At 42.2% G+C, this 21,059-nt stretch overlaps 2 protein-coding genes across 5 annotated transcripts in view; one reads left to right on the top strand and one right to left on the bottom strand.

Moving 5' to 3' along the window:
* gphna (gephyrin a) overlaps window positions 1–5,677 on the bottom strand; it is a 67,519-nt gene extending 61,842 nt beyond the window's left edge. For all 3 annotated transcript variants that reach the window (XM_061696609.1, XM_061696610.1, XM_061696611.1), the window contains exon 1: window positions 5,510–5,677. In XM_061696609.1, coding sequence (XP_061552593.1) covers window positions 5,510–5,573 — 64 coding nt within the window. In that variant the 5' untranslated portion in view covers window positions 5,574–5,677. The remainder of the gene's footprint in view (window positions 1–5,509) is intronic.
* An 8,955-nt stretch (window positions 5,678–14,632) lies between these two features.
* dnal1 (dynein, axonemal, light chain 1) lies at window positions 14,633–20,507 on the top strand. Of its 2 annotated transcripts, none has more exons than XM_061696593.1 (8): window positions 14,633–14,679; window positions 14,943–14,981; window positions 15,120–15,229; window positions 16,397–16,452; window positions 16,541–16,596; window positions 16,724–16,850; window positions 16,971–17,105; window positions 17,758–20,507. In XM_061696593.1, exons 1-8 carry the CDS (start codon window positions 14,674–14,676, stop codon window positions 17,799–17,801), a joined length of 573 nt encoding a protein of 190 aa, XP_061552577.1. In that variant the 5' UTR covers window positions 14,633–14,673; the 3' UTR covers window positions 17,802–20,507. The 2 variants fall into 2 exon arrangements, with proteins under 2 accessions (XP_061552577.1, XP_061552576.1); XM_061696592.1 differs by having other exon boundaries at window positions 14,670–14,679; window positions 15,099–15,229.
* Window positions 20,508–21,059: the final 552 nt, after the last annotated feature.

The following is a 21,059-nucleotide window of genomic DNA, read 5'->3' as shown; positions in this document are numbered from 1 at the left end:
ATCTAAGATGGACTGACGCAAAGTGGAAAATTGGGCTGTAGTATGACAAGTCCACATTTCAAATTGTTTTTGAAAATCATGGACGTCGTGTCCTGTGGGCCAAAGAAGAAAAGGACCATCAGGATTGTTCTCAGCGCAAAGTTTGAAAGCCAGCATCTCTGATGGTATGGGAGTGTGTTAGTGCCCATGGCATGGGTAACTTGCACATCGGGCAAGACACCATTAATGCTGAAAGGTACAGGACATAAAGGTTTTGGAGCAACATATGCTGCCATCCAAGCAACATCTTTTTCAAGGATGTCCCTGCTTATTTCACAAGACAATGCCAAGCCACATTCTGCATGTTACAACAGCACAGCTTCCTGGTAAAAGAGCGAGAGGACTCGACTGGCCTGCCAGCAGTGCAGACCTGTCTCCCATAGTAATGTAAGGCGCATTATAAATCACAAAATACTGTACATCAAAGGAGATGCCAGACTATTGAACAACTGAAATTGTACATCAGGCAATAATGAGAAAGAATTCCACCTACAATGCTTCAATAATTAGTGTCCTCAGTTCCCAAACCCAAATACTTCTTGAGTTTCGTTAAAAGGAAATCACGTAACACAGTGGTAACCATGCCTGCCCCAGCTTTTTGGGAATTTGTTGCATTCATCAAATTGAAAATGAGTGAATATTTGCAGAAACAACCAAAGTTTATCTGTTGGAACATTAAATATCTTGTTTTGTATTGTAATTAATTGAATATAGTTGTTTGAAAAGCATTTGCAAATCACTGTATTCTGTTTTTAATTACGTTTTACGCAACATCCCTACATCTTTGGTATTGGGGTTTCTAAACATCAGGCTCTCCACTCACACACATACAATGCCAAAAGCTAGCATGTAGAGGTAATTGTGGTGTTTGGGGAACATCAGTGACGCATCAGCAAAACTGATCTGACTGGATGATTTGCAAGCAGGGAAAGTAAGCCTAGACCCAATGTCATCTCCAACTACAATGGGGAAATGCCAGTATTTTGAGAGTAATAGCCTGTGAGCAACATATTGGGGTGGGAACCTATGAATTGGTTCGTCTTTGGACTGGTGAACTTAGTTCAAATTTTTGAATTATGAACTATGACTGAGCTTGTTCATTTTTGGAACGATGAACTGAACTTTGAACTAGTTTGTGTAGAAAACGAACTTTCCCAACACTGATCCTGTATCATTTCACATTGCAATATAAATTATATATATTATATATCCGCGACCCTAGTGAGGAAAAGCGGCTCAGAAAATGGATGGATATATATCGCAGGTTCAATTTAAAAAAAAAAAAAAACTGCAATATCTTTTTTTCTCCAAAATCGTGCAGCCCTAATGTCAATCAAGCTGCACAGTGATGGTGTCATGGGTGTGTGTTATGGTTGTTGCCTTCTGTAAGTAAAATAACAATTATAAATTGCAGCACTACTGGATGCAAATAATTTTTTGTGACAGGTCTGTATAATGGCACTGCAGAAATGAAGTGATGAAAATTAAGTCATAGCATAGTATTTTCATAGAATAAGTGGAAACCTACAATTAGTTAGTTTTGAAGGGGCACTAAAGTAAGCCCCCTTTCTTATAAAGGTTCAAGTTTATCAAATCTGTTGTGGTCAATAAATATGGATTTTAAAATATATTAAACATACAAGTAGTATATAATATATACAATATATTGATTCATTGTATATATAAATAACTACAATAAAAAATATATATATTAAAATATATTTTTCTTTTGTTGGTAAAATAACTCTAAAGGACTCCAAACTCAAAGTGCAGGACTTGCGACTTGACTCGGGACTTGAGGGCAAAGACTTGAGACTTACTTGTGAGTTGCAAAGCAATGACTTGTCCCCACCTCTTGTAATCAATGTCAGCAATTTTTGTTGTATAAAATTAGCAACCGAACATGATTTTGGCATGGTGTTGCATTAATGTTGATGGCAACTAGTGCTACAAACGAATGGGTCGTAAGTAGGCTTTACACAATCAGGATTTTTGGGGCCAATCACTGTTTAAAAAAACGATAACCAATCACAAGATGGAGGAATATGTCCATTTAAATAACCTGTTGATGTACTGTATATACTTGTGTACTTAATTGCTCAAAAAATTATATTTACAATAAATAATGTATCTTTTGTTCATCTATTTATCGATTAAAATCGGTGTAAAGTCGAGTCGTAAGTCGAGTAAATTTTGGAGTCAAAAAAATATATATTTTAAAAATAAATAAATCTGACTTTTGCATTCTAATGAAAACGAGTCAATGTACTTTTTAAAAATTCTGACAAGCGCTACAATGCTTCTGTTTACTAGCAGGGCTAGGTAGCTAGCAGGCGCGCTTGAAAAGCGGTAGTTTGGTCCGGTCGGTGAGGATTATGGACCAACGAAGAGCACAAAACAGACCGGCCGGCATTCTATTTGTGACCAAGGTACGGCGAGGAATCCTCTTACAGTAAGTCATTTTAAACTAAAAAGACAAACTTTTCTGTATGGAAATGCAGCTAAAACTGTCTCAGTCGTAAGTCAAAACTTGGCAGCGTACTCTCTTCCCTGTACAATGGATTGTTTTCAAATAATCAAATTAGACTTTTCATTTGTTGGACTATTATTTTGGAATAGTACAAGGAATAAAAAATCGAATTGATTCATTATTCGCTCATTTATATCCTCATGAACGGGATATAGACTCCGAGTGCAAGCCTTAGTGGCAACAGCAGGCTATGATGGCAATATAAACTGCTGTCAAGGCAGCTTCCAGTAGAAAACTCGAAGTCAAGCCCGCCACTACAACGACTGTTCAGACTATGTTCATACTATGCATTACAGTAGCAAGACGCAAAAGCGCTGCGAGGTCCAACTTCAAATCAAAAGCCTAACAAAGCATTGATGTCCATGTATTGATTTGTTAGGCTTTTATTTTAACGATGGCATTGGTTACAGGCACATATCTAAGCTTCTGAACGTTCCAGTGAGCATGTTTGGGGCCATAATACGTAAGTGGAAACTTTTTGGATGCCATAATGCACACCACGTTTGGAGGAGAAATAGCAATGCACATCACCCTAAAAACACCATACCAACAGCGAAGCTCAGAGGTGGGAACATGATGGTGTGGGGCTGCTTTTAAGCAAATGGTACTGATACGTTTCACATTACTGAAGGAAGGATGAATGGGCAAATGTACAGAGACATTATTGACAAAAGTCTGCTTTTGTTCAAAGTATTAAATAAGTACCAGTTGGCGTGTTCAATATTTTTTCCCTCTGTCATATCACATTATTACACACAACTTAATTTCTGATCTTATTTGTTCTACTTTCTTTGTATGTATGTATGGATTACTTGGGTTGTTCCCAATATTTGGTGAAATCTTCATGTCAATAGCAACTTTGGAAATATTCTTAATGAGAAAAATGGTGACATGTTAAATACTTATTTCAGCTGCTGTATAAGGTAGGATACAAACTTGAACAATGCAACAACAGCCATTGCGAGTCAGCCGAGTCACGCGCCCACCATTAACTTGCTAGATAATTGGATCTGACGTATCTGTGGTTTGGTAGCAACTGTCTGGTTTTGTTAGTAGATAAAGCGGGCAGAAAAGGCAGATCCATGTAACATTTTCACAAATTCGTACACTCCCAAGGGTGAAAAGACGTAAAAATGGCGGCCCGGTAGGAGAGGAGATGCAATGTTTTAAACATCCAACCATTTTTTGTTCCGCTTATCCTTACTAAGATCTTGGGCGTGATGGAGCCAATCCCAGCTATCTTCGGGCGAGAGGCGGGGTAACCCCTGAACTGGTCGCCAGCCAATCGCAGGGCAATACACATTTTAAATATAACTTTCAAAAAATAAATTGACATCTTGGGCATAGTTCCCCTTCCTGTATGACGTCACGCATACAGTGGGTTGAACTTTGAAGTGTTTGCTGATTTTCATTTGATTGTTTTATAATTATGGCCTTTAAGTGTTTTTCTTTAAAAAGTACTATTCCATTGATTTTACGACTGCATTAACATAGGTGAGTGATAAATTACTGTGTTCTGACTTGCGTACAAATTCGGTACGTCACCGCCACTGAAACGGAACACAGTTGTAAATGGAAAAGCCCCTATAATTTGACTTCAGAGATTCCAATGTATTTTGGCTTCCATTTCAATTCAGACTTTTTGGTCAAGAACTAGCTGGGGACGGGTACTGTAAGGAGGACAAAAGTTTGAGAGACCATCGCTGACAGGGGCCCCACACAGTAATATTTTCAATTTGCGGCACTGCAGTGGTGGGGCCCAAAGTATTTTCAAAGGGCCACAAATCTTTGGCCGCACCCCCACCAACTCCCAATATTGAGTTATTCAGGTTTATGTCAATGTAATTGATGTCACATTGCAATTCTAAAAACACAAGCAGGGTCTGCGCTGACGTGAGAGGCTGTGAGCTTTAACTGGCTGGTCAGCAGACTTTTGCATACAAAACGCTCGCTCGTCCAAATCACTTCAACAGCTTTTGCAGTCAGCTGCTGGCTTGCATCCTCTTTGAGCATTTTGAGCACGTCTCCTCCTGCCTTGGAGAGAAGGCAGGAGGCCACACAACTCCCCGCTAGTCTCTATCATCCTGTTCACGAGTCTGAGGACAACATCGGCTTAGCGAATGAGTCAAGCTACGAAACAACCGGCAGAAGAAAATTCATTTTGCCCTCGTGACGGCTCTTGCATTCTAATTCAATTTTCAAGCGCACGTGATGAACAGATTGAATTCGTTCGAGAAAAGGTTACACAGGCAGGAAGAACAGTCCAATGGTCAGTCAAAACGACAGTGTGGTCATGAAAAGGAAATACACCAGTATGAGCGGGCAACAAATCTGCAAAAAAATGCATGAATAATGCAGCTCATAGGCTTGGTGGGTTGCACAGTCGTTACACTGCGAGAAATTATACCACGTCCCAGCATCAAGGTAGCAACGACGATTGAGCTCAACAGGAAATTGAGCATTTATCTTCAAAATAAAAGCATTCGTTTATGTTGAGGCTTCATTGCAACACTAGCAAGTGAGGGCCATAACCCCAAATTTTGAAAGTATTTTCCAAACGTCGACTTTCTTTCTGACGCTCGGCGCTGATTAAAATATCTCGTCATAGTAGAGTGAATGTATATAAAATGGTGCTGGATGTGGCATAAAGTATTTACATTCCACGTCGAATAAATGCATTGCAAACATCGATACAGAGCAGTCCGCCCATCGCTTCCAAGCGTATTCAACATCTGTCTGACCTGTCAAACAGCTAGCTGCTAACGTTAGACCAATGACAGTCAACGGAACCGGTTAGCATAGTGGCTAACCTCGGCTAGCTCTGCAGTGGAAAAACAGCTAGTTTCGTGACACTGTCGAGCAAAGGCAAACGACGGCTAAACGCCACATGCATGTACAATTTAGGGGCTTTTAATCACGTTTCCTCAAACACTTCCTTACCAGTCAGAATTCCCACTCGGGTCTGATGGTCGTGGTTGGTGAGCACCATCCCGTCCGTCGCCATGTTTACAACCGCTGTCTGCACTGTGACAGCACATATATAGAAACAGTGTTGTGGAGCGTTAGCTGCCGCTGCACCTCTGGAGGACGACCGCCTGCGCGTGCTGGCGTGTGTGCTACCGTGCTACTGTGCACGTACGTGCGTGCGTGTGTGTACACTTCGTTTGTAACTCACTTCGAGTGTATTATTAGGTTTCATGAAAAATTGAGATTTGCTATTTAAAAATGTACTCATTATTTACCCAGTCTTCTCAGAGGAACACATATTTAACAATTTGCATCCATTATGTCAAGGAATAAAACCCCATTTAAGTTCTAAACTTCTTCTCCCCATGAACTAACAAGTTACCAACAAATGCACATCTTTAATTACATTGGAGTGTACAGCAGATATACTGTACTGTATGGCCTACTGCAGGCACGTGCACAGACATTTTTGGGAGCAGGCGCTCAAGCCAAAAAAAGGGTAACTTCTTTCTTTTTTTTTTTAAAGTGTCTTTAAAGTGAAACCGGGCTGGTTTCGGGTGGACCCCTGCGCCCGATCCCGCCCCTCAATGATTGGGTGGGGTCCTCAGGCGCCGCGGTGCGGCCACAGCAATTACAGGACACGTCTGTCAGTCTTTGTGCATGTAAAACGGTGTCAATTCACTTGCATGTACCCACAAGCACACACCCCTCGGACTCTTTCACTGGGTGCGGGGTCACGCACTTACTGGAACAAATAACTCATGAATATGCAAATCGCTTGTGTTTCCCCTCACTTATACTCTCGTCCTGTAGACTTTTATAATTTACATAATTAATGCCGGCGCCACGGTGGACGACTGGTTAGAGCGTCAGCCTCACAGTTCTGAGGAGCGTGGTTCAATCCCCGGTCCCGCCTGTGTGGAGTTTGCATGTTCTCCCCGTGCCTGCCTGGGTTTTCTCCGGGCACTCCGGTTTCCTCCCACATCCCAAAAACATGCATGAATTGGAGACTCTAAATTGCCCTAGGTGTGCATGTCAGTGCGAATGGTTGTTTGTATGTATGTGCCCTGCGATTGGCTGGCAACCAGTTCAGGGTGTATCCCGCCTCCTGCCCGATGATAGCTGGGATAGGCTCCAGCAAGCCCGCGACCCTAGTGAGGAGAAGCGGCTCAGAAAATGGATGGATGGATGATGGATAATTAATGCCACCGCACTTCAGTTGTACAGCCGGGTTCCCTTGTCCTGCATGCTTCTTCTCCTGTCCTTGTCCTGTTCGATCTTGTCCTGTCCTTCGCTCACAGGGTGTAGCACTACAGCTACATGCAACACTCATATTTAATGTTTCATTGTTGTAGATAATGTAATGATTTACTTCTCTCATCCTTACAATTAGTGCTTTGTCTTTGTTTCTCTCTCCCGTCTATAAACTTTGTTCTGTTCAACTGATCAAGTCTGATTCTCAATAAACCTCGATTATAATACCACCACTGTGATAGTAAAACTGTTCCGGCATAAAAGGGATACAGATTTTCCATTCTGCTTGACCTAACACCCAAAAAAACAAAAAAAAGTTTATTGAGCAAATTTATTGAGCAAATTCTATGGAGGTGGTCCTTGATGTTTTGGTAGGTGGTGGTGTGATGAATTTTTAGGGATTGTGGAAGGTTTAACTGGACACAAATCGGATTAATGATTCTAGTGATGGGGAAAGGACCAATGAAGCGTGGAGTGAGCTTACGGGACTCTGTTTGAAGGGGACGGTCGTAGGAAGAGAGCCAGACGGATTGACCCACCTTGTATTCGGGCGTCGGGGAGCGATGACGGTCCGCGAGCTGCTTGTTGCGTTCCGCGATGCCCGGATGTCCTTCCAAAACCGCCCGGACTCTCTGGAGGTGATCTTGTACGGAGGGGACTGCCACCGCCTGCTCCTGTAGGTCGAACAGTGGAGGTTGAAAACCGTAGCAAGCCATGAATGGGGACATACCGGTAGCGGAGCTGGTGAGTGAATTATGAGCGTATTCAATCCATGGGAGGAAGGAACACCATGAGGAGGGGTTGCGGGCGGCCACACAGCGGAGTACCGATTCTAGGGATTGGTTGGCCTGCTCCGTCTGGCCGTTGCTCTGCGGGTGATACCCAGATGATAAGCTAGCTGCTGCGCCCACCGCCTTACAGAATTCCTTCCAGACCCAAGAGGAAAACTGGGGACCTCGATCGGAGACTATGTCGATGGGGATACCATGGAGTTTGAAGACATGTAAGACACGGTGGTTAACAGTTTCCAGGGCGGACGGGAGTTTGGGGAGGGGGACATAATGGACACGGTTGGAAAAACGATCGATGATTGTGAGAATAACTGTGTTACCTTCTGAGGGGGGCAGGCGGCAGGCAATGGACAGAACAGCCGGCTGGCTTGGTGGCAGGAATAACATGATTCAGGAACACAGGGGAGGACTGGGAACGAAGAGACACAAGAGTTAACAAGGGAACGAGGAGTTAAGTGGCTTATCAGTCAGGTGGGCGGTGGTACCGGGAGGAGAGGCTGCAATACTTTGGCAAAGTGCCCCCCCGGCTACTATGATGGAACTGCAGGGCAGCATATGACCCGTTATTGGTCGAATTATATGAAAATGACCTACAACAGTGTTGTGGTCTGCCATTGTCGTACTCATACATGTATTCTGCACTTTGTAATGATGCACAGGTTCCAAAACACTGTTGTGAGGTTCACAACCAGAACGACATATCATATTTTAGTTTTATCCATTTGAGTTGAAAACATCGCAATGTAAACTGGCCCCATGACTGTAAAGGAGGCACATCATCATGCCTTTCCCTCTTGCAGGCTTGGAAAGCCAAGTGGTTCTGTTTAATTCGGTACAGTACACATTCATTTTCCATCTATTGAAAGGTGCCAAAATAGCAAACCTGAACCGTGCCAGTTTTCAGTTTGCCTTTAGTTGGGTTTGCCGGTTGCAGCGTTACGCTTTGGGGAGCTAACATAATGCTGTTGTTTTATTGGCTGCTAGGGTTTTTGCTGCCTTGTCTTTGTGACGAAAATTCAATAGGATGAAAGGAAGACAAAAAGTGCAATTGAACAAAATACTATGGCTAATAATGCAAGGAGGCTTCTCAGCAGTGTTTATTTTATTTATTTATTCATTTATTTTGCAGGTACTGTCAGCTCAATGCACTGTGCTATGTTGCGTTTATTTACTTTGTTTAATTACACGTCTCACTGGTATGGCTGAATGTGATGCTAGCTCACACTGCTATCACCAATGTGTAGGTGAAAAATTAAGCTCATGGTTTATTGAGCTAAACCAGTGATTTCTAGCCAGAGTTTCGTGGCACATGAATGTGCTGTGAGAGATCATCAGGGGTGCTGTTGGAAATAATCAAATTTCACTTAATTTGTCTGAAAATTATTTGTTAATAACAAATATAGTCGCGAGAGATCGGGTGAGAAGCTCGGTCATCCGGGAGGATCTCAGAGTAGAGCCGCTGCTCCTCCACATTGAGAGGAGCCAGATGAGGTGGCTGGGGCATCTGATTCGGATGCCTCCCGGACGCCTCCCTGGTGAGATGTTCCGGGCATGTCCCACCGGGAGGAGACCCCGGGGACGACCTAGGACACGCTGGAGAGAATACGTCCTTCAGCTGGCCTGGGAACGCCTCGGGATCCCCCCTGGAAGAGCTGGATGAAGTGGCTGGGAAGAGGGAAGTCTGAGCGTCCCTGCTAAAGCTACTGCCCCCGCGAGCCGACCTGGATAAGCAGCAGAAAATGGATGGATGGATGGATAACAAATATATCTTTGTTCCTTTATCCATGCCAGCAACGTATAGTGACAGGCAGAAAAAATAAGTGCTCTTCAATTATCTAGCCAAGAAAATACTATAAACCCGTTGCCATTGATACAACAGAATAAGTAATATATACTTGCGGGAAATATTAGCTTAGTGATCAATTTAACATGTCCAGATTTCACATTGAGCAAGTCAATTTATAAGTAAGTAAGACAAGATCATCATTATTTCAGTATTCATACTTTTTGTGACATTTTTGCATGGTGGTGTGCCGTGAGATTTATTTTTTAATATAAAATGGGTGCATTTGGTTCACTGAAGGTTGGGAAACTAAACTGAACTGTACTGCTTGTTGGAAACGCTGCAGGTTGTCCAGTGGCTTGTTCAATGCAAAACTTAATCGCATCACTTCTTTTTATATATTTATTATTATTATCCCATTTTGAGACACGCACATGATGTAATAGCAAGAATGGGACTGAGGGAGGGAGTGTTTTCATTATTTTAGATAAAGTATGTCAAGCCACAGATAAATTCTGTAAATGCGTCATTTTAGAATTGGAGGACAATTTAGATAAACGTTCATTCATTCATTCACTCATCTTCCGTTCCACTTATCCTCACTGGGGTCGCGGGGGTGCCGGAGCCTATCCCAGCTACCACCAGGCGAGAGACGGGGTACACCCTGAACTGGTCGCCAGCCAATCGCAGGGCAACCCTTTATTATTATGATTTTTAAATTTGTATGTTGTCAAGAAATCAAGTAATAAACCGTAGAATTTGTTCCGTCCAGCTCAAGTACCAACAGTACACTTTTTATCCATCAATCCATTTTCAACACCGTTTATCCTGGTTAGGGTCACGGGGCGCTGGAGCCTATCCCAGCTGACTTCGGGCGAAAATTGGACTACACCCTGAACTGGTCGCCAGTCAGTCGCAGGGCACAAATAGACACTGACAACCATTCGCACTTACATTCACATTAACACCGTCATTGAGTGGGAACTGAACCCACGCTGCCCTCACTAAAGTCAGGCGAGTGTACCGCTACACCATCAGTGACTACACTTTTTATCAGATATTTTATTTTTCATATCATATTTTACTGTGTTTGGCGCAACCCTGTTACAGATAATCATTCACCTGCAAAGCATATATATTAGAATATTGCCTCAACACCACTGGGCACTGGAGCCTAGCCTAGCTGACTTTGGGTGAAAGGCAGACAACACCCTGAACTGGTCGCCAGTCAGTCGTAGGGCACATATAGACAGACAACCATTCGCATTGTCACTGATGGGGAACTGAACGCACGCTGCCTGCACCAAAGTCAGACAAGTGTACCACTACACCATCAGTGACCACCTTAAGCAATCCATCCATTTTCCATACAGTTTATCCTCACGGGCCGCAGACGCGCTGGAGCCTATCCCAGCTACAGTCGAGGCAGGGCACACCCTGAATTGGTCGCCAGCACATCGCTGCTGAATAAATCCATCCATCCATTTTCAACACCGCTTATCCTGGTTAGGGGGTGGTGAGGTCAATCAAAAGAACCACCTCTATGTCAACAATTGATGTAATTGAAGAAATGACCAATGCACTTAATCAGAAAAAAATATTCAGTCAGTATCTTTGTTGAGCTTGAAAAAGCCTTTGATACAATAAATCCTGTCAGAATCTGTGCCCTGCAGTTCCTCCTTTTGGAGTTTGGGTGGCAGTTTGCGCCTTGCCTCTCTCTCTCGCTCTCTCTCTCTCCCCAGCAATCAGCATCACCTTGGCCGCGCACCCGTCTCCAATCAGCACTCATTATTGCCTGGATATAAGCCTGCCAGATCCAGGAGTCCACTGCCAGGGTATTATCACTCGATTGTAGTACACAGGCTGACTCTCGCACTCTTGTTGTACAACCCCAATTCCAATGAAGTTGGGACGTCGTGTTAAACATAAATAAAAACAGAATACAATGATTTGCAAATCATGTTCTATCTATATTTAATGGAATACACTACAAATACAAGATATTTAATGTTCAAACTGATAAACGTTATTGTTTTTAGCAAACAATCAGTAACTTAGAATTTTATGGCTGCAACACGTTCCAAAAAAGCTGGGACAGGTGGCAACAAAGACTGAGGAAGTTGAGGAATGCTCATCATAATCTGAAGGTTGCTACACTTCATGAAATCTTGAGTTCTTGATGACAGAGGTTTACTTAAACTCAGAACACACAAAATATAACCAAGAGAGGAATTTTGTAGTATATTTTATGACTAGATCAAGGGAAACACACAACTAAGGAAAGAAAACAACGCTAATGTTGCTCCTTTCAAGTTCAATCAAGGCTCAAAATTGTTCTTGGGGTTTAACATTTAATGTTGCCAACATGTCTTTACATGTCCAAACATTGCCCCATCAATGCAGTCAGAACTAAGAAAAAAGCGGCATAAAACTCAATTAGCACACAAATATGGAGGATATAAATTAAACCTTTAGGAAAGCAAATCACAAAATATTTACCTCATTGGCCACATTCACTCAAAAGGAATAAAAGTTCATAAATCTTCTTAACAAAAAACCCATCTTGTGCTCTGAGTAAACTCCCAACTTGTCTTATCCTCTAACAACTATGCATACACGAGGAACCAAAACTAAGTTCCCCTCCTTCTCAATGCATTTGTAATCCAAATAAATTACCTGAAATGTACAACTTATTCAGTATTTAACATTTTAAATGACATAATGTCTTTATTTATTGTCCTTTTAAACCAAATCAAAAACATGTATCAAATGAAAGAAATATATGAGAGTTGGCCTTGACGGCAGCTACAACAGCTGTGTTGGACTAGAGTTGGAAACGTGAGCGTTTGCTGCGTCCAGTGCGGACGGGAGAGAGAGGACAAAGTTGAGATTTTTGTCTGACGCTAGCAACAAAACCTCGCACTTGCACGTGAAATATCCTTGGTTAAACATCAACATCTATCTGTTGCTTATAGTGATGCCACCATGACATTATTTTTGTTTTTTATTTGTGAACTACAGTATTGTTCGATGCTAATGTGTGGAACAGTAGTTCCGAATTATCCACCCGTCTATCCATTTTCTACCGCTTAACCGAGCTCGGGTCGTGGGGGCAGTAGCTTTAGCAGGGAAGCCCAGACTTCCCTCTCCCCAGCCACTTCATCCAGCTCTTACGGGGGGATTCCAAGGTGTTCCCAGGCCAGCCGAAAGACATAGTCTCTCCAGTGTGTCCTGGGTCGTCCCCGGGTTCTCCTCCCAGTGGGACGTGCCCGGAACACCTCACCAGGGATGCGTCCGGTAGGCATCCGAATCAGATGCCCCAGCCACCTCATCTGGCTCCTCTCGATGTGGAGGAACAGCGGCTCTACTCTGAGATCCTCCCGGATGACCGAGCTTCTCACCCGATCTCTAAGGGAGAGCCGCTTGTATCGCATTTCGGCCGCTTGTATCCGGGATCTTGTTCTGTCAGCTCGTGACCATAGGAGAGGGTAGGAACATAAATTGACCGGTAAATTGAGAGCTTCGCCTTTCGCCTGAGCTCCTTCTTTACCACAACGGACCGATACCAAGTCCGCATCACTGCAGATGCTGCACCGATCTGCCGGCCAATCTCCCGTTGCATTCTTCGCTCACTTGTGAACAAGACCCCAAGATACTTGAACTCCTCCACTTGGGGCAGGATTTCATCCCTGACCTGGAAAGGGCACGCCACCCTTTTCCGACTGCGGACCATGGTCTCAGATTTGGAGCTGCTGATTCTCATCCCAGCCCCTTCACACTCGGCCGCAAACTGCTCCAATGAGAGTTGTAGATCACGGCTTAATGAAACCAACAGAACCACATCATCTGCAAATGCAGAGAAGCAATACTGAGACCACCAAACCGGACCCCCTCTACGCCTCGGCTGCGCCTTGAAATTCTGTCCGTAAAATCTATGAACACAATCGGTGACAGGCGGCACGGTGGACGACTGGTTAGAGCGTCAGCCTCACAGTTCTGAGGACCCGGGTTCAATCCCCGGTCCCGCCTGTGTAGAGTTTGCATGTTCTCCCCGTGCCTGCGTGGGTTTTCTCCGGGCACTCCGGTTTCCTCCCACATCCCAAAAACATGCATTAATTGGAGACTCTAAATTGCCCGTAGGCATGACTATGAGTGCGAATGGTTGTCTGTTTGTATGTGCCCTGCGATTGGCTGGCAACCAGTTCAGGGTGTACCCCGCCTCCTGCCCGATGACAGCTGGGATAGGCTCCAGCGCGCCCGCGACCCTTGTGAGGATAAGTGGCTCAGAAAATGGATGGATGGATGGACAATCGGTGACAAAGGGCAGCCTTGGCGGAATCCAACCCTCACCAGGAACGAGTCCGACTTACTGCCGGATATGCGGATCAAACTCCGACTCCGGTCGTACAGGTACCGAACAGCCCGTATCAGGGGGTTCGGTACCCCATACTCCTGAAGCACCCCCCACAGGACCCCGCGAGGGACATGGTCGAACGTCTTCTCCAAGTCCACAAAACAAATGTAGACTACTTGGTCGAACTCCCATGCACTCTCAAGGACCCTGCCGAGGGTGTAGAGCTGGTCCACCGTTCCACGGCCAGGACGAAAACCACACTGCTCTTCCTGAATCTGAGATTTGACTTCCCGACGGACCCTCCTCTCCAGCACCCCTGAATAGACCTTACCAGGGAGGCTGAGGAGTGTGACCCCCCCTGTAGTTGGAACACACCCTCCGGTCCCCCGGACCATCGCCCCATTCTGCTAATCCAGAGGCACTGTCCCCGATGTCCACGCGATGTTGCAGAGGCGTGTCCACCAGGATATCCGCACAACATCCAGAGCCTTGAGGAACTCCGGGCGAATCTCATTCAACTCCCGGGGGTTTTTAAATTGGCAGTATTATTTAATTCAACAAATTATTTATTATATATATATATAATAAATATATTTTATTGATTACATTTTATTCTTCGATTTGGACGTGTGTAAACGAAGGATAATCTGTACAGAAAATGGATGTATGTGTAAATGTGTCATTCTCGAATAATTTTATGCTTTTTTTAGATAGGGACCTCACGAAGAGACATTCTTTAACAAGCATCATTACATCGGAACCATTGCATGCCATTTCATCGGTGACGTATTAAAGCTTGGGAATCGAAGTTTGTTCTTTACTTCCCTGGGAGGCAGAAAGGAAGCGGATAACCGTTTGACCTCACATACAACGCTGTTGTCCAATCGGCGATTCTGCGCATGCGCAGATTGTTTGTTTCCTGGTCGGCTCATAGCAACCGGAGCAGCCTATCAAAATGGTGGTGAGTATTTGTTATTCTAATAATTTTAACGCTTTTATCTGTAATTGCTTGATAGAACTCGTCGTAAGTTCACCACTTCAAACAACAATACAAACATTAGGCCTACACCCCATATGAAATGATAATAATTTCGTAGTTAGCGTTACCCTTTTGTGTTTTGTAAGAAATCGAGTGTTTGTGTTCACTCTAAGGTAACGGAAACGGAACAAACTAGCCAAATCCCAGGGATAGTTTTTCTTATCTTTTTTTGGTCATGTTTCTAGGGAAAAGGAACAACAATAAAAGAAGCCCTGGCCAAATGGGTAAGTGTCCAGGAAACAAATATTCTTGAACTACTATGTTGCTATATAATGTGATATGAGTCTTGATAAAAGTTTGTAAAATGTGGACTAAAAAAATATTTGAATACCTGCGTTCAGTTTGTGTTTTTGTGTGTTCAGGAGGAGAAGACGGGGGAAAAGTGCAGCGAGGCCACAGTTGTAAAGCTCATTTGTCAGATTCCCCCGATTGAAAAATTGGATTCCACTCTTGCCAAAATCCCCAATTGCGAGTGAGTCATTTACTTGAACCATTTTGAACCCAGTGTTGGGAAGATTACTTTGGAAATGTAGTTGTTTACAATTACACATTACCTTGTTGAAAATGTAATAGTAGTGTGACTATGTCAATTACTTTTTAAAACGTAAACAACTAATTACACTTGATTTTATTTTCATTGCTTTTCTTAATTTTGTATGAATGCTACAACAGGACCCCTGGATGTTTCTTTGAAGAAAAAAAAACAAGCATTCAACCATAGATCATTATTTTGGAAAACATGATGAAATGCAAGTACACATTATAAGCTGTGTTTGTTGCATTATGTGTAAAGTGGAAAACCACCATATCGTACGATGTTGAATTAATGACAAATGTGCACGAATTAGACAATATTACTTCATATGACAACACAGATACGTGTTCCATAAAAAGTCTGAAATTATAACGGTGAAACTGTTCAAAATTCAATGTTCTTTTTTTTATGTGTTCAAAAGTCTAATTATGAGTATTGTCAAGTTCTCGGATTGCACCACAAGGACGCGATTCGAGGTCCATCCATCCATCCATCCATTTTCTGTACCGCTTCTCCTCACGAGGGTCGCGGGCGTGCTGGAGCCTGTCCCAGCTATCTTCGGGCGAGAGGCGGGGTGCACCCTGAACAGGTCGCCAGCCAATCGCAGGGCACATAGAAACAAACAAACGTTCGCACTCACATTCACACCTGTGGTCAATTTAGAGTCTTCAGTCAACCTACCACGCAGGTTTTTGGGAAGTGACAGGAAACCGGACTACCCGGAGAAAACCCATGCAGGCATGAGGAGAACATGCAAACTCCACACATGCGGGGCTGGGATTTGAACCCAGTTCCTCAGAACTGTGAGGCAGATGTGCTAACCAGTCAACCATCGTGCCGCCCGATTTGAGGTCATATTTTGAAAATAATGTTAGGTTTGAGACAATGGCAGAATGGCACATGACCAGAGAGAGCCAATCACAAGCGTCGGCTTTAAAAGGAGGATGTAATATGAAAAAAATCATAGCTTTTGCAGCTATTTTTGAAATGCAACTAAAATTGTAATCATGGAAATGTGCAAAAGCAACAGTAATTTAATTGCACATTTTCTACCAGTAATGTAATTAATTACAAATTGTCCCCTGTGTACTGTATCATTCACAGAAAGCTGTGTCTGTCCACAAACTGCATTGACAAAATAACCAATCTAGGGGAACTGAGTAAGGATTTGACTACATGAACACATGTGTAGTTATACACAAATACATTTTGGGCTTAACATTGTTGCTTTCCTTTCTGTTTTTTCAGAAAACTTGAAAATTTTGTCATTGGGTAGAAATAATATCAAGGCCTTTACTGGCCTGGTGAGTGCATACACATTAAATTTTGTGAATACATTGTTATTTCTGTGTGTTTCAATTCATTTTATACTTTGTTGTTGTGCAAAACATTCTCATTGCATGATTTGTCTTATATATGTGGATTCTGAAGGATGCAGTTGGCGACACATTAGAAGAGTTGTGGATCTCTTATAACCTGATAGAGAAAATGAAAGGTGTTCATTTGATGAAAAAACTAAGGATTCTCTATATGTCTAACAACCTAGTCAAAGATTGGGGTGAGCTACACTCATAATGTCACATTATACACAACTGATACGCAAACAGCTGAAGCTAAAGACTATTTTACCCACAGCATGACTACATTTTATTCTAGATTATTGTACGTTGTTTTGCAGGAGAGTTTTCAAAGCTGGCTGATCTACCATGCCTTGAAGATCTGGTGTTTGTGGGAAATCCTCTAGAAGAGAAAGCTGAAGCATCTTGGTCCATTGAAGCTCCTAAAAGGGTACCCAGACTGAAAAAACTGGATGGTAAGTATTTCAGCACCAATATATTCCCCTATTTAAGACATTAGAATTTTACTGGCTGTAAATACATTTCAATTCTTATTCAGAAAATGTGAATACAATAGGAATTGCCTCAAATTATAACATGATCCACATTCAGCTTTGTTGTTTAAAAACCTTTAAAATTGGGAGCTGAAACTTATGATTTTTTTAACGTATATAAAACATTTACAGAGAAGCTAACAACTACTCAACTCCAATTGCAAACAGGGAACGTACCTAAGAATCCAACCTTTGGCTGTAGCTACCAAATCCTCCATGTAGTCTTGGCATTTCCCTTAATCCATTTTCTATACCGCTTATCTGGGTGACGTGGAATCTGGAATCTATCCCAGTTTAATTTAACAAGGGTACTGTTCCACAAGAACAACAAAAGAGGGATGCTTCTTATTTTTGAAATGATCCATGTATAGACTGCAACTGGGAAATGTGCAGTGGACTCGGCCTCCTTTTATTTGATGGGGACTCTGAATACAAAACCTTCTGGGGAAGACTTTCCATTTTAATTTTGGTGAATAACAGTTTCACCCATAAGGCACTGAATATCAGTTGATATACTCTATGCTTGCATTGTACAATTGATATGATAGTTCCCCTCTTTTTCTATTGTTTCTAGGGCATCCAGTCATTAAAAGAGCTGAAGATGAAGACGGCGGCTGATAGGCTTTAGTACTGTATTGCCGGAAAACTACATTTTCTTTGGAAGGCATCTTTTTGAAATTTTTCACAAATCTGATGTGCTATACCAGTCCCGCAGCGTGATGCTACTGTCAGTATAATTTGAATGGTCATCTGGTTGAAGGCATTCAATAGCTTTATCCTTTTCAACAGGTCCATGTATATTGTGGTCAAACTGACTATAAAACATTCCCAGAGAAAGCAAAGCAAAAAAGACTTATTTATATAGCGCATTTAATACACAAGTTGCTCTATGTGCTCTACATTATTAAAAACATTTAAAAACAAAGGAAAAAAACAGCTTATAAACATTGAAAACAAAGAGAAAAATAAATAAAAGTGCAATTTGAAACATGCCCTGCAATTGGCTGGCGTCCGGTTCAGGGTGTACTCAGCCTCCCGCCCGAAGATAGCTGGGATAGGCTCCAGCAGCCCGCGACCCTAGTGAGGATAAGCGGTAAAGAAAATGGATGGATGGATGGACGGATGGACAATTAAAACAGCCTACAGTGCAATAAATATCATTTAAAAGTGGAAATGCTCTCAAAAGCATGAGAAAAAAAAGAAGAGTTTTTAACCTGGACTTAAAAACATTCACACTTGGGGCTGATGTCACTTCTGTTGGCAACTTATTCCATTTGCGTGCAGCATAATAGCCAATTGCTGCTTCACCATGTTTGCTTTGCTCTGTGCTCCACTATTTGACCTGAGCCTGTTGATCTCAGAGCCCTACTGGGTTTACACAAAAATGGTCAGAAATAGCCATATCCTAATGTCAACTGATAGAATTTCAACATCCTTCGAGATGACCAGGTCTAAGATGTGACCTTGAGTATGGGTAGGACTCTTAATATGTTGAGAGAGGTCAAACGTGTCTAGTATAGCAGAGAGTTCTTATGATTTTTTTTCATGTTATTGTCAAAATGAATGTTAAAGTCTCCCTTTATGACAAAATAGTTGTAGTCAGTACAAATAACTGACAGCAGTTCTGAAAAATCCTCAAAATTTTCCATTGAATATTGGAGGACTATAAATTATTAAAACAATAACCTTTAACTAAAAAAACAGAGCTATTCAAAAGAGCTAAAATCACCCAGTATAATTTCTTGACACTGAAATAATGATTTAAAATAACAGCAATACCACCGCCTTTTTTTCCCGTATTTGACACTTGTTCATAAAATTACAATTTTCTGGTGTTGCCTCATGTAAAATGGTATTACAGCTACTTTCTGTTAACCACGTTTCATTTAATAACTAAGTCGAGATGACAGGTTGTAATGATGTCATTAATCAACATTGATTTATTATCCATGAAAAATGGGATGAAAAATGCCTAATCTCCATAGGGGTCTGGCTTATTCTGGGAAAGACCTCGTAGATATCAGTCAGATTCGCAGATAATATTCTTCATGGGTGTAGGAGAGGCCCTTTGCATCTTAGTGGACGGTGGTTTCAGGCGAGGGTGGATGGGAGGAAGATCTTGGCGTGGTGTGGGCTTGACTCCAATATTGACGATAGCCTGGCATTTAGGCTCATAGAGAGTGAGTTTTGCGTTGGGCTTTGCTTAAAAGGGACAGGGAGGGCTGTGGGAGATTGAAAGTGCTGCCTCATCTCATTTCATTCCTCCGATTGGTTGAGTGACGGTGATAAATCCATCTGCTCCTCGTGTCGTCTTATCTCTTGTTCCTCCGATTGTTTGGGAACAACTGCATCCTTTTGTCCTTCAGCCGTGTCAACAAAGCCAGTGTTTTCCTTTCTGGCCGCTGAATGATGTACACGGCAAAAAAGCAGAAATTGTCAATGAAATGCACGGGTAGTGCAGTACACACTACTTTGAGCAAGTTACTTAATTGACTGAGCCTACTGAAACGTTCATCTCCAATTTGTACTGCTGGGAGAGGTCCACTTATGAAAACCTCAGCACACTTCCGTACCTCTGATTGCTGCTTGACAACATCCAGGGCCCCTGTGTGTACAATGACCGATTTCACAGTTGGGTGCTGATTAGTGATCTCCAGGATTTTTTTGGGAGATATCAAGACATGATGTCATTGGTGTAACATAGTACTTGGAAGTATCTTCCAAGTCAGCTGTAAAGTTCAGTCCAGCATAATGGTGTCAGTTTTGTAAGTGCTTGGAAAACCAGTACTTCTAAGAAGTACAACTGAAAAGAGGGTCTACACTGCAGAACTACATGCTCCTCTTTGTTCCTCCAGTTGAGTCCCGTGGCACCCTAGGGTGAGAGATCATCAGGGGTGTTGCGGGAAATGATCGATTTTTACAAAATTGATCTGAAAAGATACATTTGTTATTTATAGATACATCTTTGTCAACAATGTTTAGTGACAGGGAAAACAATAAAGCGTTCTTCCATTGGCTGGCAGAAGGTGCAACAACTGTGCATCCACCTGATGCCATTCACGCTACAGAAGAAGGCATGGCTTCCTGCGAGTATATTAGCTTAAACAGGCCCAGATTGCACACTGAGTAAAACAATTTGTGGATAAATTTATATGAGATCGTCTTTATTTCAGTTTTCATACTTTTTGTGACATTTTTGTTTGGTGCTGTGCTGTTAGATTCTTCTAATGTAAAATGGGTGCTATCCTTTTCCAATATTATACCACAGTATTAAGACAACTAAAATAAAACAATTACCTGAAATACCTTCATGCATACCTTCATTTCAAGATACAATAAAATAATTTCACTTCCACCTCTGTGACATTTTTGTTTGGTGTTGTACTGTTAGATTCTTCTAATATAAAATGGGTGCTATCCTTTTCCAATATTATACCACAGTATTAAGACAACTAAAATAAAACAATTACCTAAATTACCTTCATGCATACCTTCATTTCAAGATACAATAAAATAATTTCACTTCCACCTCATTCATTCGCTATATTGAAATCTACTGTCAATAGAAATAGGAAATGAGTAGGGTAATATGGAAATGTTAGAATGAAGCCATTGTTATATAAAGGTAAATTTGACTACCCATCAAATGTGGATGTCTATTTACTCCGGAAGCATATGGGCTTGCTGATGTTTTATAATATTAATTCAATATGGTAACAGACATTTACTCTGCAAAACTGTCTGGGAATAAACATTTGGTCGGGAAAAAGGTACAATGACGTTTGAGAAAATAAGTTGATGTTATATTAATGTCCTGAAGAGGGTGGTAATGATCCTACTATCGTCCAACCTGCCATGAATTTAAAAACGAAGAAG

This window comes from Phycodurus eques, chromosome 14 (genome assembly GCF_024500275.1).
Source record: "Phycodurus eques isolate BA_2022a chromosome 14, UOR_Pequ_1.1, whole genome shotgun sequence".
In the NCBI taxonomy this organism is placed as follows: Eukaryota; Metazoa; Chordata; class Actinopteri; order Syngnathiformes; family Syngnathidae; genus Phycodurus; species Phycodurus eques.
The sequence above is the reverse complement of the archived record's forward strand: the minus strand, read 5'-3'. Positions and strand labels throughout refer to the sequence as shown.